The following is a 27,350-nucleotide window of genomic DNA, read 5'->3' as shown; positions in this document are numbered from 1 at the left end:
TGGTAGAGTGCTAGCCTTGAGCTGAAGAGCTGAGGGCCAGCACCCAGGCCCATAGTTCAGGCCCCACAACCTGACCCAAAAAAAAAAAAAAAAAAAGAAATTCAGAATTTGCCCTAGATATACTGTGTCAAACATTTTTTGTTGTTATTCTTGTATCAATTTGTCTAAGAACTTGGGTATTCTTCCATTTGTGCAAGGATCACTTTCGTCTATTAGGATCGTTTTAAGTTTATCTCACCTAAATTTTGCAGGTTTATTGTGAACATTATTTGTGTGTCACTGTTTTTCTTCTTCCCAGTTCTTTTTCTAGTGATTGTTATCCCAGTACGTGAAAAGTTCCTGTTTTATATCTATTTTGAATAAATTTATATCTTGTTTTATATGAAATTTATAGCTCCCTACTCACCTTTTTATTGTTTGTAGAACTTTTCAGAGTTAAGAAAATATAGATTTTTTGCAATCCTGAATAACATAATAGATCTAGGCAATAAATATTAACTTCTTAACTGCTAGAAAAAAAGTCAAGGTGGGGGGGGCAGGATGAATCAGGCCTCATTCAATTTGAAGCTACACATGTATATTTTCATCTGTCAAAATGTCAACCGGATATATGTGCTTTGTGATGCAAGAAAAGAATAAGTAACACTGCCACTCATGAAATACTATTTTCTAAAAATTTACATTGGAAGCCAATGAAATATTTGGACACAATTTCTAGTTTTCAGAAAATATGAATGACAGAAAGCAAGAGAATTAACATTAAGAAGATGCACCCAGCTAAGTCTAGATATAGAACTTTTTGATGTTGGTGGTGGTGATGGTACTGGACTTTGAACTCAGGACTTCTACCACTTGAAGCTTGCAGCCCTTCGAACATTCTATTTCAAAGGTTCTATAGCCAGGATCTAAACTGTTTTCCAAAAGCTTATGTACTAATGGCTTAGTCACCAGCCCCTAGAGCTATTGGGAAATGGTGGACTCTTTAAGATCTGGAGCCTAATATAAAGAAGTTAGGTCTTTGTGGACATGACTTTAGAGGGGATCTTGGGATACTAGGTTCTTCCTCTCGTTCTCTTTTTGCCTAGATTTGCTCTACCATGTTATCTGTATAGTGATGTTCTGACAAATTACAAGACTAAAAACCACGGGGTCAAACTACCATAAACTGACACTGGAGCCAAATAAAAATTTTCCTCCTTTTAAGTTGTTTATCATAGATATTTGTCAGTGACAGAAAGCTTCCTGAAACAATATGTTACTCAGTGTTTCTACAGATCAATAGCAGAAATAAAGAATAAATATGATATAGAGATAATACAATATGTGCACTTTATTTGTATCCTATTTCAAACAAATGGCAAGAAAATGTCTGAAATATTTAGAGGAAAATGGATGGGTAGTACATAATTTTAGAGAATTAGTTTTGTCATGTGTTAAGTGGCATTTTGATTTATATCTAATTATATAAATATATATATATATGTTGACATGATATCTATATTTTTCTGCAAAATACTCCAGAGAGAGAGGTTGTGGGAGGAAGGGAAGAACAGAGAGGGAACAAGAGAGGAAAAAGAAGAGAAAAAGGAAGTAAATGAGAATAGAGAAAGTTGTTTAAACAAAATGGCAAAGTATTTGGTACTTTTGACCTTTTGAAGCTGAATAAGAGGTACATTGCCTTGTTATTTTTACATTTGTGTATGCTGGAAAATTTTTATAATAATTCTATAACAAAATTATTAATATGTTTAAGTCAGTTCTTTTGCTGATTGCTGGTCATCCCTCACTTGGATTTCTGCTGCTGAAGAGAAGCCCCGCCTGAAGTCTTATTCTATTTTTTAAAATTACTTTCATAATGTTTTGTTTACATTCTCATAGCATGTTTTCTTTGATTGAGTGCCTGGTATTTTTGCTAAATATACTTTTGGGTAGGTCTTTTGCATACATTTTACTCCCATGAGATATACCTTGGATTGTGAAATGACATTTTGTTTAAAGAAAATCTAGTTGGTGAGTTTCTTCTTTAATCTCCTTCTTACTGTGTATGATTACCAGGGACCTACGTTGATTTGAATTGAGAACGACACAACTACTAAGAGACAACTACTGAGTTTTATTAATTTTTGAAACTAAGTTCACTCTAGATTCGAAATTACACAAGCATATGGAGAGAGATACATTACTAGTAACAGTTTTATAAAGAATATTAAAACTCACAAAAGTTGGTGTGCTTAAGCCACTTTTACCTATAGAACCTAAAAGTGACTCCTAACTTCTATGGCACAAATGTTGTCTCATGGTGCTATAATGCTGAGTGTTCATTTAACCTTTAAAAGCATATTACCTTGATAGAGGAGCACAAATGGAGGGAGGGAGGGTGACAAAATTCAGTCATTATACTCAATGTACAATATGTAAAAACTGAACTAAATAACTTGGGGGTAGCGAGGGGAGGAGGAAATGGGACAGAATGAAGGAAGCGGTGACATTGATCAAGATGCATTGTACTCAGAACCTGACATAGAATTGGAACCTCTTTGTACAACTACTTGATAATAATACCTATTTTTAAAAAGCATGTTCCCTCGTTTGTAAAATGAAGATGTTGAATGAGTACATTTCAATTTTTTCCAATTGTTATAGCCAGTAGTGCATGTGTTTCCAATCTACTGAGTTCTAGGTGCACACAGAGAATACGGGTTCATCTGTAAGTTCTCTGACTTCTGAGCCCCTAGCCTCTTTCACATCTCAGATCACTTTTTACATCTGGGGTTTCTGGATATTTGGGATAGCTATGCTAAAAAATGATACTTCTACTGTATCAGCAAGGTCAACTTCCTGGTTTGCTTCATTTCCTTAGATGAAAATGACTATTGCCAAAGAACGCACTTTCATCAGTGAAAAGTTCATATAAGGTATAGATTACTTCCTACACTTAATTTTATACATTTCAGATTCTATCTTTCTTTTTATAATTTCAAAATTTCCAAACATGAAGCTATATCAATATTAGAAAGAAATCCTTACACATCTTAATTTGTAATAAAATATTGGGTTAAAGTGAGGAAATGAATTCGTTAATTCACCGAATCACATTCACTGGGTTACTTCAAGGAATAGGACCAAGTTAGTAAAGTAAGAACTCGGGTGATATTGAAGAACTTCTCTTTAAAAAGAAGCTCAAAATGTAGTCATCCTCTGCAGTGTCCATCCCCTAGAAAATGGCGACTGGATGCTTTGTAAAAACATTCCATTTCTGGATGTTAGCATAAAGGGAGACGTTTCTACAGTAATAATAAATGCTGATGGCTTCAACAGAGCAAGGTTATTTCTCCCCGGGGTTTTGTTAGTCATGGGAGGAAACATGAGGGATAATAATCAGAGTTCCACAGAGGCTGGTTTGCTTCCTTAAGCAGTTGGCTGAGTGTGAGTGGGTTTCGCTGACCCTGTCCATGACTGGAGCAAAGCAGTCACAAACATCATGCAGCCACACATTCGTCTTTCATCGGTTTCCATCCATTTTAACACAGCTCTCAGCTCTTCCTGTACTCTTGACAGATAAGCGAGTCCTCTCAGCCACTGGTGGAGGGTCTTTGTTTCCATCAAAACACTTTAATCTCAGTCATTTCTGTGAACTTCCCCCCCCCCCCAATTTCATCCAGTGACTTTTATTTTATTTTTTTATTTGGAGCATGAGAAGTGACTCTGGTAGAATAACATGAGAGGTGACTGGTAGAATTGGTTGTAAGGTCTGGAGGATGGCAGCCATTTCATGCCCTCCACTTCTTCAGCATTCACCCAAGAGCTCTGTGGATGGTTTGAAAACTCTTGCTCTGGGGGCTGGGAAGGTGGCTTAAGTGGTAGAGTGCTAGCCTTGAGCTGAAGAGCTGAGGGACAGCGCCCAGGTCCAGAGTTCAGGCCCCACGACCGGACCCGCCCCCCCAAAAAAAACGAAAAAAAAAAGAAAACCCTTGCTCTGTCAGGTGCCAGTGGCTCAAGCCTGTACTCCTAGCTACTCAGGAAGCTAAGATCTGAGGATCAAGGTTGGAATCTAGGCTAGACAGGAAAGTTTGTGAGACTCTTATCTTCAATTAACCACCAGAAAAGCCAGAAAAGGAGCTGTGGCTCAAGTGGGGCAGCACCCAGGCCCTGAATTCAAGCCCAGAACAGGCATACTAAGGAAAAGAAAGGGAAGGGAAGGGAACAGAAAGAAAGGGAAGGGAAGGGAAGGAAAGGGAACAGAAAGGAAGGAAAGGGAGGACCCTTGTTCTAATGTAAATACCCATAGGGGTATTTTTTAAAGTGATTTTTTTTCTCAGAGATTATGATTTAATTGTTCAAACATAAGCTTGAGTATCAAGATTTTTTAAATACTCTAAGTGATATTGTGTTGATATAAAGTATCATTGGGGAGCATTTTAAAAGTGATTTGTTCTCAGAGAATGTGATTTAATTGTTCAAACATAAGCTTGAGTATCAGGATTTTGAAATACTCTACATGATTTTACAGTACCTAAGATCGATAACTATTGTGCTGATATAAAGTAAAGGCAAACCTGGAGCACATCTCACTTCTATGACCTACAAATCACACTACGCAGGGATGGCCCAGAGTTTGTTGGGCTGTCCTAAAATGTCTTTGGGTTGTTAGGTTCAAATAGATTTTGCTTATGCCTCAGGGGTTTGCTTTCTCAAATATTTGCTCCAAAGTTTTCATCTCCTGGTAAGGAATATCATTATAAATAATTATATATCATTGTATAATATAATAGTTATATATAACAGCTATATACCTGAGCATTTCAGGAAGCTATTGGTGCTTTCAACCCACACACTAAGGTTTGTTATGAAGGAGTTAGGTCACACACAAATGTGCTTTAAAGTTAAAAATAGTTGAAAAACACAAGGTGCAAGATTACCCTGTATTCCATGCTGTTTCTTAAAAGCATGTCTTCCTTTTACAATGAGAAAGTATTCTTAGATTTGAGGACAGGAAGTTGCCATTGAGAATTCTGTACAGACTTTATTAAAATGATTCTTCTTTTTAATCTCCTCACATTTGCTTTTTGGCAACATCTTTGTCCAGTTCATTATGTAAGTGGCTCTGCTTTTCCTTCAGAAGCTCCCACACCAAGTACCACTGACATTAAATAAATGTGTATGCTTTGTTACCATTGATCTATTTCATGTCAATTTAATTCTTAGGCTTAGTAAAAAAGCAAAACAAAGCACAGAAACCTTAGAGGTAAAGGTTTGCCTTCCCTACAATTTTATGTCATTCCCTCATAACCTTGCTCCAAAGCAGCTAAAAACCAATAAAAGAAAAACCAAGATTCTCCAAGGAAAGTTAGGGTAGGCAAGTTTTTATATACTAAGATGGAAAATTCAAAACTTCTCTAGAGCCTCTGTGGTAATAATTCCAGGGAGAAAAAAAATGCCTGGGTGAATCCAGATTTCCTGTATACTTTGATAGTAACCAGAAGAGAAAGACAAATATTCATACAATGAGAGGTGGTACTAGGTTTGCAGAATTCACTAAGAATTAAGCCTCAAGTCTCTCAATTAAAATTCAAGGATAATTTCCCTGCAGGTGCTTTCCTATTAAAACTGTGCCATAAGCAGCTGATGTGGTCTTCTGGGGTCTACCCAATTCAGAGTCCTACAAATTCATAGAACTTGTGGCTGTACATAAACATTTTTCCACAAAGAAAAACTTCTATTTCTTCTACTCTTCTGCCCCTCCCAGAGGCACAGAGCAGAATAGATCACATATATGTAGTGTTACATAAAGCTCTCTTGCCTACTCAGTGGGGAGAATCAAGCCTAAGTGGCCACATTTCTTTAAAAAGCTGCTTCTGAGGTACTTTATTAGTCACTTTTACTGTAAATACACTCATTTTTAAATAGTCCAAATGTAATGTTATGACTACAAAGTTTCTTTTCCTTCTCTTTCCACTCCCTTTTCTCCTCAAAAATGTTATTAACTAGGAAAATGGCATGGCATTCAGCTCACGAGGATGCCAGCCTCCTCTGGAATGTTATGTTGCATTGGGCTGTGACTTCTATGGAATTCAATGCCTATTTACCAAGGGCTCCCACTTAGTTTAATATATGGTTTAAAAAAAAGTGGAGGGAAAAGGAAGTCAATTTAATAGTCTTCCATCACTCATTTTTCAGTTAGCCTTTGAAAAATAGCAATGACAAGGAAAGATTTTATATTTAGGCTTAATCTATCTTGCATTTTGTTCGGTTGAGGGAGTAAAGGAAGCAGTAATTCTAGACCAGTGTTGAGAAAGGGCCTTATAGGGTGCTTTGGTCCCTGGATCCTCTCCTGCCTCAGTGTGCTGAGAACTGCTCTGTCTGATCTGGCCTTGTTTCCACCCTATCTGTCAGGATCTTCGTATTCACAAATGACCTTTTCACTTGGCTTTTCTCCACCCCTTCTACTCTGTGCGTGGTGAGGAATGATTAGGTCTCAAATTCTACTTAGACCCTGCAGGATCTTACGTTTCTACTTCAACCTTTTGACTGGTGTGAAAAGCACACACAGTAATAGCTAAACTGCCAAATTATTCTAGTATGAGACAGTGACAAGGTCCCCACGTGGTTTAAGATGTGTGGATCTTTGTAACTCACAGTGATGAGCCGGTAGCTGCCCTTCCCTCTCCTCTCTTCCTGTACAGCACCCTCCTCTTTTCCTGTCCTTCACTGCTGGAATTTCCTGAAAGGTTGTCTCAGGTCGAGTGGATTTGAGCTGAATGGGAGTTACCCTGCACTAGTCACTGCCTTCCCATCCATGTCCTAGAAAGTAGAAGTGGCATTGTCATCTGGTGAAACTGGCAGCTAGGCGTCACAGAGATGTGATACCATCTGATGAGGCAAGAGTTATATTATTGTCACCTTATGTAAGGATCAGCAAAAATCAGTTCTCCATAACATCAACAAAAGATTGTAGCATGGCTAGGTGCTGGTGGCACATGCCTGTAATCTTAACTACTCAGGCTGAGATGTGAGGATTATGGTTTGAAGCCAACCTGAGTAGGAAAGTCTGTGAGACTTACCTCTAACTAATCAATAGAAAACCTTAAGTGGAACTATGGCTCAAAGACATTGAGTGCTAGGCTTGAGAAAAAAAACAAAAACAAAAAACTCAGGGTCAGTGCCCAGATCCTGAGTTCAAGTCCCACAGCTGACCAAAAAAAAAAAGATTTTAGCATACAGAAAGATAAAAGTTGCAACACAATAGATTCCAGATTCTCCTATATTTTACTTCTTTCTAATTACATTTCTTCGCCTATCCCTGAAAGTAAGTTGTGTAAAAGCAAAGGAGTGGGCAAATGTAAGCCAATTCTAAAATTGAAAATAAAATTTTTATCCTAATGAAAGACCAAATCTAGGTCAGATATGAATGCTCTCTATTTGGCATTAGCATTATGAAGGCAACACTATTCAAGGTGTTGGACATTGTACTGAGTAATGACATTTAGGCTTAGAATGTGAATTATAGAAAGTTTTGGTGAAAATGTTCTAAAAATGCTCATTATATAAAAACTGAAGGAAGACAAATGCAAAAGGAAAGAAGAGTTATTTTTGCCTCTGGAAAAAGAACTAATGGTTATTAAAATATAAAAGCATAATACTACAAAACTTTGTGGACGGATTATACACATGGCTCAAGTGGTAGAATACCTGACTAGCAAGCACAAAGCAGTCAGTTCAAACTCCAGTCCTGAAAACAAAACAAAGCTCTCTTTTTTTTTTTGGAGTAGGAGAAAGAGTACATGAAAGAAAAGGAAGGGAAGAAAGAAAGAAAAGGAATAAGAGAGAATGGAAATAAGGAAGGAAGGAAGAAAGAAAGGAAGGAAGGAAGGAAAGAAGGAAAGAAAGAAGAAGGTAAGAAAAGAAAGAAGAAAGAAGAGAGGAAAGCTGGGCACTGATGGCTCACACCTATAATCCTAGCTACTCAGGAAAATGAGATCTGAGGATCTCAGTTCAAAGCCTGCTGGGGCAGGAAAATCCATGAGACTTTTTATCTCCAATTAACCACCAGAAAACTGGAAGTGGTGCTGTGGCTCAAGTGGTAGAGTGCTCGCCTTGAGCTGAAGAGCTTGGGGACAGAGCCCAGGCCCAGAGTTCAAGCCCCATAACTGACAAAAAAGAAAGAGGGGAAAGAAGGAGGAAAGAATGAAAGAAGGAAGGAAGCAAGAAGGAAAGGAAGGAAGGAAGGAAGGAAGGAAGGAAGGAAGGAAGGAAGGAAGGAAGGAAGGAAGGAAGGAAGGAAGGAAGGAAGGAAGGAAGGAAGGAAGGTAAAGAAGAACAAGCAAGCTCACAGGCTCTCTGGCTCAGTGGTCTGGTTCATGTTCATTTTCTCTGGGCAGTTTTCCTATTCACATAAACAATCAGGTTATCGCTAGCAACATTCTTTGAAAAAACACAATGCCTAGAGAAAGGCCTGAACTTAGAAGGGAAAAAGTTACAAAAGAGAAATCCCTATAGGATTAGAGAAACTGAGCAACCTTTTATTACTGGTTCTTTCATAGGCTCAAAAGAAAATCTATCACTTTCTACAGTAGAACAACCTCATTTTTCTAGGAAGGATTTGTTTACCTCTCTTCTCTCAAAGAATACCTTTGAGCTTACTGTTCTGAGAAATGTCTGCCTCATTCTCACTAATGGTTTAAAATACTTGCTTTCCACTAACACTGTGGTTTCACTTGGATGATTTCCTAAGGGAAACATTTTTTAAGGTTTTCTTACTTGATTATTATCTGCAGAATCCATAACAAAGTGTTTGCTTTACTTCAGTACCTTACAGTAAGCATTTTAAATGGACCCTGTTCTCTTCTAATGGTTTCCCCACATTCTAGTCTCTGGAACACAGAAAAGAATGACCTATTTCAGTAAGATGAGGAAGGGGGAGCGAGGATTCACAGGTGAAGTTGATTTGATCTTACTAATGTAACTTTGTATTGTTGGGACATAGATTTAGCAGTTCCTTTGCTCTGTTATAGAAATCGCAGAATGTGCTCATAGGCCACCTCTCCTTCCTGGAGGTGCTGTGATGTCAGTTCTGAGTCTTGTTATCTTGCCACTCTAGCCACAGTGAATACGCTCCAGCGGCCATTTGGAAGCGCAGTAGTCATTCTATAGTTTGTCTAGGGTTGTGTTATGGCCTAACATGGAAACTTTACAGAACTGAGGCTAGTGGTTGACTGGACAAGTTAAAGGCTCTCTTTCCAGAGCTTTGAATATGAGATATACAGAGAAACATCAGTTTGGGAAAAAATCAAAAAAATACCCAGAGAAAAGAGGAAGCAGAACCTGTGGAGCACTGGAGACACTGGTGCTGAGCAGAAAGAATAAGAATGTTAGAACAAAATAAGTAGGGAATACATGAATCACCAAAATGCTAGGGGACTGAAAAGAGAACCAACAAAGCCTGCTCCTGAAAGATACTATACATAGTGGAATTCTATGCTGCCATCAGAAAGGATGATATTGTACCATTCATAAGGAAATAATCATATTAAGTGAAGTAAGCCAGACCCAAAGAAACACAGGGTTTCCCTTACATGTTATAACTAGAAAGTGCCTATAAGTCTACATGTAAACATAATGGATGGTAAAAAAAATACACTTGGACATGATAAATTATACAGGATTCTAGACATTCACACAGTGAGATCAAAGGAGGATATTCTTAGGAGAGGATCACAAAGGCTCAATAGTTATGGGCATATGATCATATAAAATGATGTTTACTGAAATAAACTCTAAGAAATGGAAACAAAAGTTTTTATGCTATTTTGCTTCTTGTTTTTTTCTCCTTTGTCACTATTTTTAATTTTTGTACCTTTTGTCTTGTATGTAAGTTTATCTGTTGGGGGAGGGGAAAAGGTGGTCACAGAAATGATGAGACAAAGGGTGAACAATTGCAGCAGTGACACTCACTGAACACTGTGTTGAAAATGAACTATACAACTTGTGGGGGAGGTGGGGTTGGGAGGGATAGACTGGGAAAAAAAAAGAAAAAGTTGACACTGTTCAAAAAGAAATGTACTTATTACCTGACATATGTAATTAACCCCTCTGTACATTGCCTTCACAGCAATTAAAAAAGAGTACACTCTAAAATTTGGAAATTAAAAAAAGAGAGAGAAGACAGAGGATTTATTCTTCTAATAGGTCTGACCATTCCATCCCAGAATAAGGCCCTATGATCTAAAATACGCAAATGCTGGCAAGCAAAAGGAATCTAATACAATCAAATACAATTTGATTCCATGATGAGTTTGACTCCTAATAATATGACATATAAATGTGATTTGATTGCCTATTTAGTGTTTGTGTTTTGTAACCACAACTGATCTCAGAGTAGAAGAAAGAAGTCTTATCCTATGAAACTTTCTATATACATACAGATAATAGAAAAATAGAAACATTTTGATTAAAAATGTTCAAGGTAACGTCACCATCTATTATTTAATAAGAATCTGTTACTTCTCTGCCTAGGTTCTGTTGACGTTCAAATCTTCTTGTTGAAGGTTAGCTATTATAAACTACCCAACACATTTGGAATACTGGATTGAATGGAATGAGATATGTATGCTTGAAATAGTAAAGTCCTTCTGTATGTGGTGCAAGATATTGTTCCAGTCCAATTTAGAGACCAGTGTGGGTCACTGCCCTCTTCTGGACAGAATAGAAGAAGAAACAGTGTCTGGCTATATGACAATATTTTTTCAATATTTTCTAAGTTCACTTCGGTAACATTTAATGAATATCTACAGGCATGACATCCTACACCAAACCACAGCAGTGTTAGAAATTTTCACTCCCTTTGAAAAGCTCACAAATGTAATAGGGAGAGAAAATTGTCCAGAAACAAACCATACATTCACTGGATAAAATACCAAATCCAACCAACTTGACATGTGTAATTATTATTTAGGGAAGCTATTATTTGCATTCTTTTCCTTATTGGGTCTCTCTATGTTTCCCGGGCTGGCCTTGAGTCCCTGGATTCGGGAGGTGCTCCAACTCTATCCTCTGAGTATTTCAGGTGCATACCGCTGTGCCTAGCTCATACTTGGTGAGACATATTTGGTGAGGTGAAAAATGAAAAAAATGTGTATTAATGATGCTAGTCAACAGAAAATTCTTGGAAGATCAGACACAAAGCATGATTCATTTAGATTTCACCAATGGATTAGAACATTAAACAAAAATGTAGACTCACGTTGCTGTGTTTTCTGTGTAAGGTTATTCATGAACTCCCTTTCCTCTCTGAGGTTGGTCTGTCAATTTCGGTTACTTACCTCCACACTGCAACTCATGCACGGCAAACTAACTCTCACCTTGGGCCCAGTAAAAACCTGTAGATTTTTCAGGAAGGAAATCTGACTGAGTTAAAAATCTATCAAAGCCTTAATATGGATTTTAAATCTAACCCCAAGCTCACACGCCAGAGTCCATTTGGGTGGTAACTGCCACTGTGCCTTGCATATTCAAGGGACTTCCAGAGAGTAGAGAACAATTTCCCAGCAGTATTCTATAGTTCTTTAATAGAATTTACAGCAATAATAAACGATCAAGAGTAGAACTCTGAGAGGAAAGATTTGGTTATCAGAGTTGAGAAATTCATAGAAAGGACAGATAGTAGTAGCTCAGTGCGAGTCTCATGCTACCCAGGAGGCTGAGATCTGAGGATGGCTGTTTAAAGCCAGCTTGGGTAGGAAAAGTCCATATGACTCTCAACTCCAATTAGCCACCAGAAATTGCAAGTGGTGCTGTGACTCAAAGTGGTAGAACACTAGCCTTGAGTGAGAAAGCTCAGGGACAGCACTCAAGCCCTGAGTTCAAGCCCCACCACAGGAAAAAAAAAAAAAAGACTGTGTCTACATTTAGTAAACCTCACAAGGTTTAACAGAAGGTGCTTATTTGAGAAGGAAGTTTTCATACTGAAACTGTGCTTTCCTAACTGCTTTTGTTTTCAGGAAATTAGCATTGCCCTGGCCAGAGAAAAATATGACTTCCTCCCTTCATTCCTTTACTTTCCCTACCATCCAGCTATGTTGTAGTGAAGGCAAGAAGAATTCCACTAAAGGAAGAGTGAAAGGGTCAGAAATGGCCACAGGAATAAGTAATCATCAGAATGGCTTATGCTTTCTGTGCCGGTGGTCAGAGGATCACCTTTCAGCTTAAAAGCCACTGTTCATTACCCTGTGCTGTGATGCTCCGAGTAGAGCACACGTATGTTCCTCCTTTGCCCATAGAAGGAGCTTTAGAAAACACTGCAAAAACATCTGAGGGAAGCTAAGAGGAGGACACAGAATCAGAGGGAAACGGGAAAATATACAACAGAGGGGCCCATCAGCTGCACTGGACATTGATGAAAACGAACTAAGCAACTCAAGGGCAGCAATGGGAAGGAGGGAATGAGTGGGAAAGAGCTGACACTAAACAAAAGGAAAGAAATGTACACATCACCCGATGTAGAAGAAATAGTTGTATTATGTCAAAGATCATAGAATTCACAAACATTATAGACCATGATAATGACACTTTGTCCTGTGAAAACGTGTTTGTAACTTTAACTAAGTCTCACTATCTGATAATATGTGAAATTTGTGAAATTTATGTAATCACTTAATTTCAATAAAAATTATTATTATTTTTGTTGTTGTTGGTTGTTGAACTCTGGACCGGGGCGCTGTCCCTGAGCTCTTGAGCTAAAAACTAGCGCTCTACCACTTGAGCCACAGTGCCACTTTCAGTTTTCTGGTGGTTTATTGGAGATAAGGGTCATGGACTTTCCTGTCTTGGCTGGCTTTGAACCATGATCCTCAGATCTCAGCCTCCTGAGTAGCTAGGATTACAGGTGTCAATTTAAAAAAAAAATTTTAAGAAATTACTGCAAAAAGAGAATGATGTTCATCTGGCTGCAGCGGGCCTTTCTTTGATTTGCTCCGGAGAATCAGCCTGGAAACCCAGCTGCCTTCTCTACCACTTGTGCCCTGCAGTCTCGCCTTCTGAAACCAGATCCGAGCTCAGGTTTGGAAAGAAGAACCGCCCTCAAAATGCCTTTCTCCTTTGTGTATTGTCTTTCAGTCCTAGGGTTCTGAATTTTTCCCCCTTTTCTTTTCTTTTTCTCCCTAGCTAATCTCCCATATGTCATTTGTACTTTTTTATATTCAGTCTTCTGTGTATGTGTTTTGGCTCCTTATTGAGCCCTCACTGGCTAACATTCCAGCTGTGGCACTCACAGCAGTGTCGAACAAAAATGTCTCACAGAGTTGATGTCTCTGTGGAAGGTGAAATCACTGTTTCTGAGTACAAATCTGTGTTGAAGGTTGATATTCTATAGAATGGAGTTTTATCATATGTTCATGGCCACCTGGGCACCCAAATAAGAAAAATAACAAATACTACTGACTATTCTAATTTGCTGGAGCCATTTTGTATGGACTCAATTTTAATCTTTTATTTTTTTCTTGGTGGTACTGGGGAATGAACTCAGGGCCTCACATTTGTTGAACAGGTGTTCCACCACTTGAACCATGCTACCAGGACACCTTTTGCATTGCTTGTTTTTCTTTTTTTAGGTAGAGTCTTATTTTATGCCCTGGATGGCCTGAACTCTAATCCACCTACTTGTGCTTCCCTGTTCTTCCAGGGATGACAGGTGCACATTACTGCTCCCAGGCATTAAGCTTCCCACATAGCTTGAATAACAGGTGTGGCCCACTGCACTTAACCACTGGTTTAGGTAGAGTCTTGCAAACTTCTTTTGTTCCAGGATTGACTTCAGACCAAGATCCTCCAGTCTCTACTTCTCAAGTGTCTAGGACTCTAGGCTTCAGCCATCATGCCTGACTCAATTCTAATCTTAAATCTCATTTTTTAATGAAATGAGTAAAATCGTCTGCTATTTAGATTCCTCTCTGCATTTCCCGATATCCTTTGCCCTAGAGTTTATCTATTTATTGCAGTCCCCATTTAAATTTCCTCCCTTGTTTTAGAAATACTCACTTTTATTCCTCCTATGAAGATTTCCTTTCAAGTATTCCATTGATTTTATATCATTCACCAAAAAAATCATTGCTTACACTATTTAATTAAGGTAAAATTCCAATTTATATACTATAAAAAGAGATGATCTCATTCTTGCTTTCCAGAAAATCCCAACAAGTACAGTATATTGGATTCCAATATTTTAATCTAAAGATCAGCATGACAGGTTTTTACATCTTTTCATACTGTACATTTCTCTATTTAAACCTCCTATTAAGTAATAGCACCACTGATGTGAATGGTGAACTGAAAGGTTCCTTTATTGTACCTCAGAGAAGTAGCAATAAAAAGCTGTCCTAACCCGATGAAGAGAAATTGTACAAGACTAAGAGGTTGTAACTACTATCTGATGCTAGAAGGTAGAAATGCTCTGAGAGCCTTTGGAAACTACACCCTTCACTGTCAGCTGTGATGGGTGTAATTAATAATTCAGTGTCTACATTTTAGCTAAGGAAAGCAATATCTGAACATCAGGAGAACTATGGCTGAAAGAAATTTCATCTGACAAATATGGAAACTGAGGCTCCCAAAACAGAACAACTCACACTTAATAACCACATAGTGGACTTGTGGCTGAGTAGAATGTAGACTCTCTCTTTTAATCTCTATTTGATTAGATATGATTAGGCCATCACTTGCCTCCTGATAAAGATCAAAGATCCTTGTGTATAAATTATGTGTATGGTGCTAGCAATCAAACCTAGGACGCTGTACATGCTAAGGAAACCCTGTATCACTGAGCTATATCCCCAGCCCTAAATTACTTTACTGGTATTCCTGGCTAAGCCCTGTCTTCCTAAGTTTTCTTGATTTGCAAAGATCATCTAGCTCTAATTAGTATCCTCAAGTAATAAAAATGTTCTATCATAAATGTGTTTGGAGATTCTGAAGTATATTTTCATGCAATAAAGAGATATTCCTAGTTCTTAGACTAGAAGCAGATACAACAATGTTTTCTAACTTTCTCCTATAATAAACTAGAAGACAACATGTAGATTTGTAAATAACATTTAAATCTAATATTTCTCTTCTACAATTAAAATCAGCTATGATTGTTCAGCAAATTACATATTTTCATTTTAGAGCAACTACAATTTTTTTCTCAGAATAGTTATCATAATAGGAAAAAACTCTAAAGTATCTTTTAAGGAAAAATGTATGAGAAAAAGCACTGGAATGCATCAGAAGCATTAAAGATCTTAGAGCACTGTGCTAATATCATACAAGTCTCTATTGTTACCTAAATAAAGTGGGGTTAACTTCGCAGTTCTTGAAAGGATATAAGTGATAGGTGGGAACTAGCCTGAAGTTTCATGAAGGAAATCTGTTTGCCAGTAATTCATTGCTATGTTGCAAAGTTTTGCAATTACGGCTATTTTTCAGTATCTACAGGAAGCTGGTTTCAGGTTCCTCACGGATACCATGCTTTGTGGATGCTCAAATCCCTCTACAAAATGGCACAGGCATAGATAGTATTTGCTTATAATCCAGTATCTATGTGTGTGTGTGTGTGTGTGTGTGTGTGTGTGTGTGTTGCTAGGGATTGAACTCAGGGCCAGTCTCCCAAGAGCTCTACAACTTAAGCCACACCCTCGATGCTTTAGTTTGTCTTTCAGGTATTATACCTTTGCCCCAGTTGGCCTTGGACTACAATCCTTACATGTTGGCCTCCCAGGTAGTTAGGATCACAGGCATGTGCTGTCATGACTAGCTTCTCCTGAAATCATCTTTTCATTACCCGTAATACTTAATATATAAGACTGTTGCATAAACATTTGTCATACCATATTGTTTAGGGGCTAACAACAAGGAAGAAGCCTGTACATGTTCAGTAAAGACAATTATTTTTCAATTTTTTTTAACCTGTGGTTGTTTGAATCGACAGATATGACACACTAGAATCAGAAGACCAACTATACAATCTTTCTTTATGTAATCACAAACAGTAAACTGATAGATGACAAAAATCACATGTAGAGCCAGGTCCACTTTAATACTACAGGAAGTTGAATTTGGAGACTGACCACCAGCGATTTTTTATATAAAGTTTGGGACGGACTGGACTCCGTCATGAAATTTCTTTTCAGACCACTAGAGGGCAAAATTTGAGGTCCAGCGCATACTGAGAGAATTTGTCAGATGCTTAGTGCTAGAGTGACCTCTTTAGAAAAGGCAAGTGAGAAAAATAAGGAAAAAGAAGAAGAAAAGAAAGAAGAATACTTAAGGCTACACCACCCATTTTCTTTTTCTTTTGGCAGTAGTAGGGTTATGAACTCAGGGCTCACACGTGCTGCACTACCTGCTCAGGTACTCTACCACTGAGACAATCCTCTAGTCCTCACCATCCTCCTCCTCTTTGAAGGATGAAGAAGTGCAGAGCCTAGGGTAAATCAGAACACTCATTCTGATGGGCTTTTGCTAACTCTGAGAAATTGCTTGTCTTCATTGAGTCCATTTTCTTCCTTTGCATTCTCTTTCTCTTTGGAGATCCTGGGTTCTGTGAGAGCCAGGGTGTTGGGTGCCGGGTTTTGGAGGAGAAGGACAATGGTGCACTGCCCATGCGTGGTCTAGGAGCACAGCGCAGCAGAGTACAACCGCTGCCTTCTTCCTGCCTGCTGTGTTTTGAGGGCAGCATGTGACTAAACTTCCGGTGACTCTGCCCTAGTTCTCCAACACTGACTCAGTATCATTTACCCTACTTCCTCTGAAGAGAGCTTACAAAGATGAATGAGATAATGCTGCCAGAGGCCAGATCTTTGGGTGAACACTGCTAATTACAAGCCATGCATCAGTGGGCAGGTTCATAACGAAAATCTGACCCCCTCATCCGGGTCAAAAGACTTCTGAAATTGGTGACCTGATGGAAGCGAACATAGCTTTTTTTCTTTTTCCTATGAAGTGAAGATGATTAAGGAGTAAAAATCAAGCCCTTAAAGAAAATGGGCAAAGACCAGAGACAATTGCTCTGCACAGGAGAGCAGGGGTAAAGGTGCTAAAATGTTCTCTTAATTGTCAAGAAAGATCTTGCGTAAGTGGAAGTGGAGCTTTTCCCGGTTCACTGAAGACAGCAGAGGCAATGGACTTAAGTCACAATGGCCGTACAGACTCCATTCAGACAAGGGATATTTGCAAAGCAAATAAAGTGCATGGGTTTTTTTCCCCCAGTTTTATAGCAAACAGACTCATTTCTAAAATGATCAAATTTAAGGTATCTTTGGGGGCTGCTTTATTTCCTTTAAAAGCAAAATAGCTTTCTGCAATGGGGAACATTCTATAGGGTTTTCTTTTTTCTTTTCTTTCTGGCTGAGATAGAAATCCTATCATCTCTGAACACGCCATCCAACATGTCTCATTAGTCCTTCTTAATCCTTTCCTTCTTTAATGGGGTGTATAGAAAGGGCTTCTCTTCTACTTCTGCCCACTGAAGACCAAATTGTTAAATGGATTGCAGAGTTCCTCTGAAAGGGACTCAAGGGGCGCTTAAATGTGTTAGGCAGTGGGGAGCATCTTCAGGACCCCCGGGGATCAAAAAATCTCTCTCCTCAAAGGATTTGAACAGATAGTTCTCGTTCTTTCTTCCCTCTTCCTTTTCAACTTTCTTATTTTCTTTCAATTAGTTTTTATTAAATATTACCAAGTAGCAAAACTTGGGTCAGACCCCAAAGAAAGATTCACTGTGTTTAATATTGGCCTTGTTATGTCCACTTTTACATCTACTGTGTGTTCTTCACGTGGCTGACAGGACACGGAGGGTATTGACAGAGAGGAGCAGCGGGACAAGGAAATGTCATGTGAGACCTCCACTCATCTTATCTATTCCTGGGAATACCTTTGTGTGTGTGTGTGAGAGAGAGAGAGAGAGAGAAAGAGACAGAGAGAGAGACAGAGACAAAGAGAGAGACAGAGAGAGAGAGAGAGAGAGAGAGATGGGGCTTGAACTTGAAGCCTGAGTGCTGTCCCTGAGCTCTTTTGCTCAAGGCAGACACTCTGTCATTTTGAGCGTCACTTTCAATTGGAATAAGAGTTTCATAGACTGTCCCTGCCTAGGCTGGCTTTGAATAATGATCCTCAGATCTCAGCTTCCTGAATAGGTAGGATTTAGAGGCGTGAGCCACCAGCCCCTATCTTTGGGGAATAACTTTTTTTTTTGTCAGTCATGGGGTCTGAAATCTCTGGGCCTGTGCACTGTACCTGAGCTCTTCAGCTCAAGGTTAGCAGTCTACCACTTGAGCCACAGTGCCATCCCCAGCCTTTTCTGTTTACGTAGTGCTGAGGAATCGAACCCAGGGCCTCATGCATGCAAGGTAAGCAGTCTACCACTGAGCCACCTTCCCAGCCTCTGGGGAATACCTTTTACAGAATATTTGTTAGCAGGTGTTTTGAGGATAATAATGATTTTTAAAGTTTTTTCTTGGCAATTTTCTGAGACACTGTGTAGCCCTGGCTGATTTTCGATTCATAATCTTTTTGTCTTAGACTCATAATTTCTGGAATTACAAGTGTGAGCTACCACACCTAACTAAAAGTTATTTCTTATTACTGATTTTGTTTTTAATCTTACCAGAGAAATCTAAGCTTTTCTTTCTTTCTCTGATTTAAATGAATAAGTGGAAATATCCCTTTCAAGTCCATAGAAGCTCTTCAGTATTTGGACTTTTACATGATCAAGAATAACAGCAGCAAAGAACTGAAGAGTATCCACATGATAGTACTATTCTAACTAGAGCTCAGTCAGACCAACAGCCAATATTCTCTGGACTAAGGGCATGTATGGTATTGAGCACATTCCAGGTAAGTTCTGTTCTTCAGATGCAAGAGGGAATAACACCTAGTAATACACATAATATATAGTATATTATACTGATTTATATATTATAATTATATTAATATATTTTATATGTACATATTATACCAATTATAAATATAAATAAAATCAGAAATGAGGTTTTGCTGTTTCATTTTTTTTTACTTTTTGTATTCTCTGGATTATTAACCTTTTTTTTTGTCGGTCTTGGGGCTTGAACTCTGGGCCTGGGCTCAGCTTTTCAGCTCAAGACTAACGTTCTACCACTTGAGCCACAGCGCTACTTCCAGTAATGAGATTTTGATATCTCCACATCCAACTGTCCATTGCTCTTTATTCAGGAGAAATTTAAAATCTGTCCTTAATTATGTCTGTTTAAACATAAATGAAGCTGGGCATAGTGGAGCAAACTTGTAATTCCAACACTAGGGAGGCAAAAGCAGAAGAATCACAAGTTCAAGGCCAGCCTAGGCTACATATTAACCCTATCTCAACAGACCAAATTAACCCAAACCAAACCCAAACCAAAAACAAAAAGCAAAATGCTATGAGTGACTATATTATTTAAGGAAAAATATCATATATGTATAAACATATCCAGAGGAAGAAATGAAAACTCACTGATTCTGCTAACATATTGCTAGAATAGACTCTAATTTGCCCTTGGAATTATTTTCTTTTTCAAATACCAAAGCTGAAGAAGCAACCTTAAATGTATGAGACAAGTTTCATCTTTCACATTGTATAATTATTTTCTCAAATTATCAGCCAATATTCTGCCATAAGAATCTGCAGGCTTGGCTCTTCTTAGACATATTTTATTGTTAACATTATATATTCATATGAAGACAATACAATAGATTTGAGCAGAGGTCAAGAAAGTAATTATCAAACTATTATCATGACTGAAAGAATGAGCCTTACTAACCAACAGGTCTGAGAGGGCTTCCAACTAGAAACACAAATAAACACAATCATCTACATTTATATTTTTACTCTATTTACTTTCCACTAAAATGACTAGTATTCTTATAGACTTTGGTTAGGGAAAAGTTATTTTGTCTTTTAATCCTTTTCTTCAGGATCTAGTTTATATTCCACCAATAGAAATGGAAAGTGACTTTTAAAAAAAAAACCTGCTTAAATGATAAACTCACTGTGTTAAGGTTGCATGATTCCAATTTCAGTCTATGTCTTACTAACCAGGAAATAATTAAAGTAATCATTTCAGTAAGTGGATTGCATTTTAATGCATAATTTTTCAAATATACTATTTTTTTAATTTCCTCATATTCGTTCTGCTATATAGCTTCATATTTGGAGAATAGAGATAATAAACTTCTAGTCTGTCTATTTCAGAGCGCTACTAAGCATAAAAGATAAAAAGGAAAAGACTGCATGAAGAATCACAGAGCACCTATGGTAGTGTTGCAGACACTCATGAGAAGAGTCAAGTTCGGTTATGTCTAACAATATCAAGGATTAGAAGAGGAAATAGGAATGAGACTGATTTACTAGGTAAGTTGTATGAATGTTGGGGCAGTATACCAGGACCCCCTAAATATTTCCTATGTATGGGTGCTTTCTGAGTCCCCCACAAAGTAGCATTGCTTAGTTAATAACCATAGGCCTGAAGATCCAAGGAATACCGGCTAAAGATGAACTTCACAATTTTATTTTTAAGAAAATGGAGCTAGTCTCAGACAATTCCAACTTGTCTTCCACACATCAGGACGGTGTTTGTTCTTACAGCACATGCATCTATGGGAAACTTGATTTTTCTCTAAAAAAAGCATTCCTCTGGGTAGAATTATAACAATAGTCTATAACATTGCCAAAGACTATCTTCTTTACTTGCTGGCAAAGGCTACGTAAGAAAACTGGAGTATAATTGGGACTTTGAGATTATCTATTTTATTCTCCTACCATTTGCCTTCACAAGATACTTGTCTCACTTTGACACACACACACACACACACACACAGTGCAGTTGAGAAAATCTATAGATGCATAAGTGCCTGGAAGCATTTTTCTTTCAGCTTATGATAGCTTTTTCTCTGTGGGGAAATAAAATGCTTCTTAATCAGAATCCCTTCTATCAGCACCTAGAAATGTATATACATGGAACTTGTCCAACTAGAACAGAAAACCACCAAACTCAGAAAGAATCAAAGCTTCTTTGACAGAGTTAGGGATGTAGCTCAGCAGCAGAGCATTTACAACATATGCACGAGGCTGCAGATCTGAACCCCAACATCAGAAGCAACCAATAAAAATTTACAGTGAGAAAAAGAAATACATTTACCTGAGCAATTATGTCGGCAATTTCTGAGTAACTATGGCATCTTCTCACACAGGAACGAGCCAAAAAGTCTTCCACCAGCCGTGTCCCAATGCCATAACCCCTGTAGATGATGGGAAAAAATAACGTGGTCTGCACAAACCAAATGTTGACAAGTCAACTGGCCTTTGGCAATGGGCTTCATAGTGTCCCATAGTCCACAGAAAGCAACACACCCAGTCAATTTTATAATTTCCTTCCTTCCCTCGCTTGCTCCCTCCTTTCTTTCCTTCCTTCCTCCCTTCCTCCCTTTCTTTTGATTTTTGAACCAGGATATTTTAATGTATCCCAGATTGGCTTTGACATTACCATGTAGCCCAGCTGGTCCTTGAACTCATAATCCTTTGAATTCATCCTCCAAGGTGCTGGGATTATAATCCTGAACCATCACGCATGGCCATTTCCATGTTTTCTAATCATCATGATAGATAACCATAGATTCAGCCCGTGAGAAGAGCGATGGAAGTCAGGGAATTATACACAGGGCAGCATTGTGTATTTCTTGTTCTAGTCAAAGGTTTCTACAAAGCAGTTACTAATATGCCAAATCAAAAATGTAAGATGCTTTCAAAATCTATTAAAGAAAGTCAAATGGGAAATTTTTTCTTAAGACCAAGCCTCCCTGCTGTCTTTCAAATATTATTTATTTATTAAATAGGATAAAAAATTATTTCATTTGTAAATGAAACGATCTTGTATAGAGAAAATGTATCTATATACTATATGATTAGAACTAGTAAAACAGTTCAACAAGGCTGTAGGATATAATATCAACATGCAAAAATCTATTGTATTCACAGTAGCAATAAACAATATGACATGCAATTATAAGTCAATTCCATTTACTAGAGCACCAAAACAAATACAGTATTTATGATGAAATTTTGAATGAACAAAAAAGCATTGTCGAAAGATATTAATGAATATAAATATTTATTTCACATTGTTGGAAGCTATTAATCAGTTTATTTTTAACTAATACCTTATTTGTATTTATTAACATCTGCATTCAACTAGACAAATATATTTTTAGTCAAGTAAATGTTCTTGTTCATTTTCTACAGCTCTTTTATCAAACAAGGCAAATTTAATAGAAATCAAATAAACCAAAGTCACTTCTGATAGTGCTACATTAGATGTTTAAATGTGACCAAAACATAGAACAGCTTTATCAGCTGCACCAGATTCGTCTGAAGAAGTGAGTGAGGCAAGTCTTAGGTGGGTGGTAGTTGGCTTTTACAGGAATGCACCTGTCTAATCTAGAAGACATGCAAACATTAAAATTAGAAAAGAAAATAAGCATATGTACCAAAACTCGAAAGGAATTTTCCAACATGAATAAAGAGAATAGTACATAAAAAGGAAAGAAAAAAAGTTAAAGACAAAAAACCTTTCAAGTTTTTCCTCTTAATGTAACCTTTTTCTGTGTTCTAAGGGAAAACACAATGAAATCTTTTTTAAAGTCTAAAATGCTAGGCTTAATTTCCTCTTTCACCAGCCTAAGACATCTCTAACATATTTTCCAGATATTTCTCTGTTGCAATTTTTTCATAGTCCTTAATTGAGAGTTAAAAAATGTTGACAGATTTTATTATTTGGCATTAAGATGATGATTATATAATTATTTGGAAGAATTTAGAAGGTTAAATTTGGGCACGAAGCAATCTTCATTAATACAGGAATGTGCTTCATTTTTTTAAAAAAATAAGGTTTTCTATTTAATGTATTTCCAAGTCAATTACAGTAATGGTAAAAACATCCAAGCAATAAAAAAAAAGAAAAATCTCCAACCTATAATTCTTCATGGTTTGGTTTTGTTCTTGGACAACTCCCGTTAGCATTTGCACATACTTGCTAGGTTTTCTATTGTGATGAAGGCAAGTTTTTATATTATAATGTTATATTAAGGGGGAAAACTGAAGAAAAGAATTAAATTTGATGTTCCAGCATATCACTAAAAGAAGAATTCAGTCTTGCCACATCTTCTGAGTATAAGAGGCCAAAAAGGAAATGATTTCTAACTCAAATAAAGGCATTTCACAGTTGAGATGCCTGAGGAAATACTTATGATTTCATAATATCAGCCCAAGTGTCAGGAGAAGAAATTAAATTCATCTTCCAGATGTGGTTCATTGTAACCATAGAGCAAGCTGTTAGAGGCAGAAAAAAAAGTATATAATGCTAAGAAGCAATGAATATTCCACAAAGGTGAGAGCCTTTTACTCACATCTTATCTAAGTATGCGTTTACATCCTCATCCTTTTCATAGTCTTTACACAACTGGGCCACCAGAGCTCCGTAGGTGAGGACAAAGAGGTCTTTGTTCTGGTGGGGAAAAAAAAAGATGGTTTTTGGTGGTAGGTAGATGGGTTTTTATGCAAGCATCTGTTTATTTTTCCATTTTTCTACTTTCCTATTATGTCAACAAATGTCACCTTTGAGACCGTACTTAAATTTGGCTTTGTTGCTGAGGCTGAGGAAAAGAGCTATTTTCTAGATATGAGGTAACCTTTCTATGCGTTCACTTAAATTATATAATTTATCATGTATTTTCATGGAGGATTTTTTTTAATTACTAATTTTGAAGACTATTTCCAGTTGCTCTGGAATGGCCTTTGGTTTCTACTGCTTTCATCTGGAAGGGATAAGGAAGCTGGACTTTCCATGAGTTTGCATAATCCCCAATGAGTTTCAGATCTGCCCAAGAGTCTTAGGATAATTTCAAATTCAGGAGCAAGTTCATGGACTTTTTTTCTTCTTATTTAAAGAAAAAAAGAGGATCTCTGAAATATGTTTTATTTTTAGGTGAACTTCAAATCAAAACCAAAACTGAGGTTAATTTAGTTCTCATTTGGCAGAGACAGTTTGAACATGTGGGAAACAGAAAATAAAGATCGATCTATTTTGGAAAAAAATCTCTGTCTTTTGGTTCTGCTACCGAATAGTACGTAAGTAAGAAAAGGACAGGGCTAGGTGTAGTGCCAACACTTGTGAAGGTGAGGCAGGACAGTCATGAGTTCAAGGCTAGCCTGGGATGTATAGCAAGACCCTGCATAAAAATCTTTTTTCTCTTAAACTGATTTTTCCAGTTCTGTCACTCAACAGAAGAGAGAATGAGGTTTCACAAGGATGGAGGAAATTGCCCAAAATAACCAGCAATGCATGGCCAGAGCCAGAATTTCCAGTCAAGGCTCCAGGCCTCTACCCTGACACAGCACTTCTCACTAAGTATGTGAAGGCACTATTCTGCCTGGAGAAAAAAGTGAGCAGGAGACTGAGGCAGGTCTCCTTCCTCGGAAATAGCCTTATTTCTCACATGCTCCTGCACTTCCACCCAAGGCCATATGTGGGTTTCAGATTGCAAAAGGCTTCCCTCCCTGTCTCTAAGGCCAGGTATCTTGGACTATTTCATTCATAAGGGAAGAGGGTCTCATAATGTGTGGATATTTAAAGCATGGGAATGTTTTTTTTTTTAACTCTGATCAATTTCTTTTTTGGGGAGGGAGGGGTCTGGTCATGGGGCCTGAACTCTGGGCCTGGGCGCTGTCCCTCAGCTCTTCAGCTCAAGGCTAGCATTTTACCACTTGAGCCACAACACCACTTCCACCTTCTTCTGCTTATGTGGTGCTGAGGAATCGAACCCAGGGCCTCAGGCATGCAAGGCAAGCGCTCTACCACTGAGCCACCTTCCCAGCCCAACTCTGATCAATTTCTTGACTAACAAAGTGGTTTCTATAATGTGTTACACTATTTTGATGCAAATATTTCTGAAGTTGATCCAATGCTACCAGTGTCCTCTTTCTTGGCATGGATTTATATGATGACAAATATTCTATTACAGTAAGGTAAAGTATTTATTATCACTATATAACTCTAAGGAAACAGAATCTAAATATTATTTGGCCCATAGGGAGATAATTCATGTGAAAAATATAAACCAAAATGTCATAGATGCTTATTAATACTTATATATTCATTCATATTATCAATTGATAGGTAATATATGTAATTAAGGCATAGAAAAATGAGTATGGTAATGCTTTTAGTGGGAAATAAAGGACGTAAGTCATATGAACAACGTATTATTAAACAATTTTAAGGGTCATCAGTATTCAATTTTTTTCTGTTCTTAAACTTTCTGAGAACTTAATCCTATTATTGCAAGAAATGCTTATACATTACAAATAGATACCTATCTAATGTAAAGGAGCCACTGCAGAAAATATAGTGCTGCTATGTGTCAACAGTACAGCATAAAAAAAAAGCCAAGCTGAAAGAGAGAGAAAGACAGATAGAGACAGACAGAAAGAGAGAAAAATTTGTTAACAGTAGCGGTACAAGTTTCATAAAAGGAAATGAGAAAAATGGTTTTCTATCTACACAACATAGCTTCATCATTGTGCCCATTTGTAATTTAGGCCACACAAATAGTCTCTCTCTCTTCTCATCCCCCCTTTATTTCTATCTCTTACCCTCTTCTCTATCTCTGTCTCTCAATATACTACTGTATTTTTAAACATTCAAGTTTTTTATCCATAAAAGTCCATTTTCTCCATTCAGCCTCACAACCACAGGTTGTACCTCAAACTACATATCCATTTGGGTCTCAAATTCCAAGAAATATAAACTTGAAATTATCTCTTAGATTTTCAAAACAATAAAAAGCCATCACTTTCAGATATGAAAAAAGTACTACTATTTGCAGAGATTTTGGATGTATCAGGATAAAAAGACTTTGTTAAATGCATAATTAAGTCACTTAGCTACTGTATGAACTATATGCTCTATGGTTTAGCATTTGAGAGCCCCTTAGAAAACAATCACGGTTCCAGAATGCTAGAGAGAAGAAGTGTCTGTAGGTGTTTCCAACCAGAGTGTGCCAACTAATTACCAAGTCTGAACTACCCAAGGCTGAAATTACTTAATTATACCAAATGCCCAGCAGCCTCCTGAAATAATTAATATGGCTTTAAAATGAAGCATGATTTACATATGCAACATCTAAATGGTTAAAATGATCATAAGAGGTTAAAATAAACTGAATCTGTGGAAAAGTTAAAATTTTTAAATAACTCTTAATTTGGAATATTTAGGAAAGATAATAGTACAGACGCTATGAATACAAAGAAGACTAGAAAATATATTGTCGTCACAATCTTTAGATAACGTTGACAATCTTATTCCTATTTAATTTGTCACATAGTTGATTCTATACATTTCATTTCCTACTCCTTGCACATGGAAGGTGAAGGATTGCCTCATGTTTTCATATTTTCTGTGGGAGACAAAAGGAAAAATGACACCTTTATGTATGTAATTACTCAGAAAAGTGGTCCTTGAAATTTTTACCAAGAATTGATTATTCTGTTACAGTTGTGAGAGGTAATTGTGCCTATCCCCAGAGGTGCCATTGGTAATCCCCACCAAAACCTACTCTTTGCCCCACTGAAACATTCTACTTGTAGCATCACTTTCCAAAATACATTGGGAAAAAACAAATCACTCAAAACATTTCCTACAAAGTAGAAAAAAAAAGACTTCTTTATAAAAGACCTTACAATTTTACGGTATTCTGGTCTTCTGGGTGTGCGACGAGACATGGCACTTGGTGAAGGGTGTGGTCTTCAGTCTCTTTTCTTCTGTCTCACAAGTGCTTCCGTCCCTTTCTCCTTTTCCTTTGCTTTTGCCAGTTCCTCCTGGCTTTGAGACACGAGTGTGACTTTCGCACTCTACAGCTTCTGCTCTCTGTGGAAAAGGAGACCGAACATCATGGACAAGGGACTGTCTGGTCCCTAACGCAACCTGCACTGATAGAATAACTGCTCCACTTGTGGGGATGAGATGGAATCCAGACCCATGAAAGCTGATAGTGTGAAGTCAGAGGAGAAACACTAAAAATTCTTTAGCCCCAGGGAATTCAAGAGTGGTGTTTTGTTCTCATGCCAATGCATTGTTCTAAAATCACAAACAGAAACCCTCACAATCCAAGATAGATCTCAATGTTAGCATTATTCAGTCTTGTATCGATTGTTGTACGAATAAGAGAGACAGGATCAGCAATCTGGGGGTAGTAAATCCTGGGTTCAAACCTGGTCAACAGTGTAAATGGATATCACATTGACCTCAGCACGC

At 37.6% G+C, this 27,350-nt stretch overlaps 1 protein-coding gene across 1 annotated transcript in view; it reads right to left on the bottom strand.

Annotated features, from left to right (window-relative positions):
* Trappc3l (trafficking protein particle complex 3-like) overlaps positions 1-26,818 on the bottom strand; it is a 44,675-nt gene extending 17,857 nt beyond the window's left edge. The window contains exons 1-3 of the mRNA XM_013032808.1: positions 26,777-26,818; positions 23,446-23,543; positions 21,183-21,282 (exon numbers count right to left, since the gene is read on the bottom strand). Coding sequence (XP_012888262.1) covers positions 21,183-21,282; positions 23,446-23,543; positions 26,777-26,818 — 240 coding nt within the window. The remainder of the gene's footprint in view (positions 1-21,182; positions 21,283-23,445; positions 23,544-26,776) is intronic.
* Between the last annotated feature and the right edge of the window lie 532 nt (positions 26,819-27,350).

This window comes from Dipodomys ordii, unplaced genomic scaffold (genome assembly GCF_000151885.1).
Source record: "Dipodomys ordii isolate 6190 unplaced genomic scaffold, Dord_2.0 Scaffold157, whole genome shotgun sequence".
NCBI lineage: Eukaryota > Metazoa > Chordata > Mammalia > Rodentia > Heteromyidae > Dipodomys > Dipodomys ordii.
Note: the sequence above shows the minus strand (reverse complement) of the source record. Positions and strands in the feature narration are given on the sequence as shown.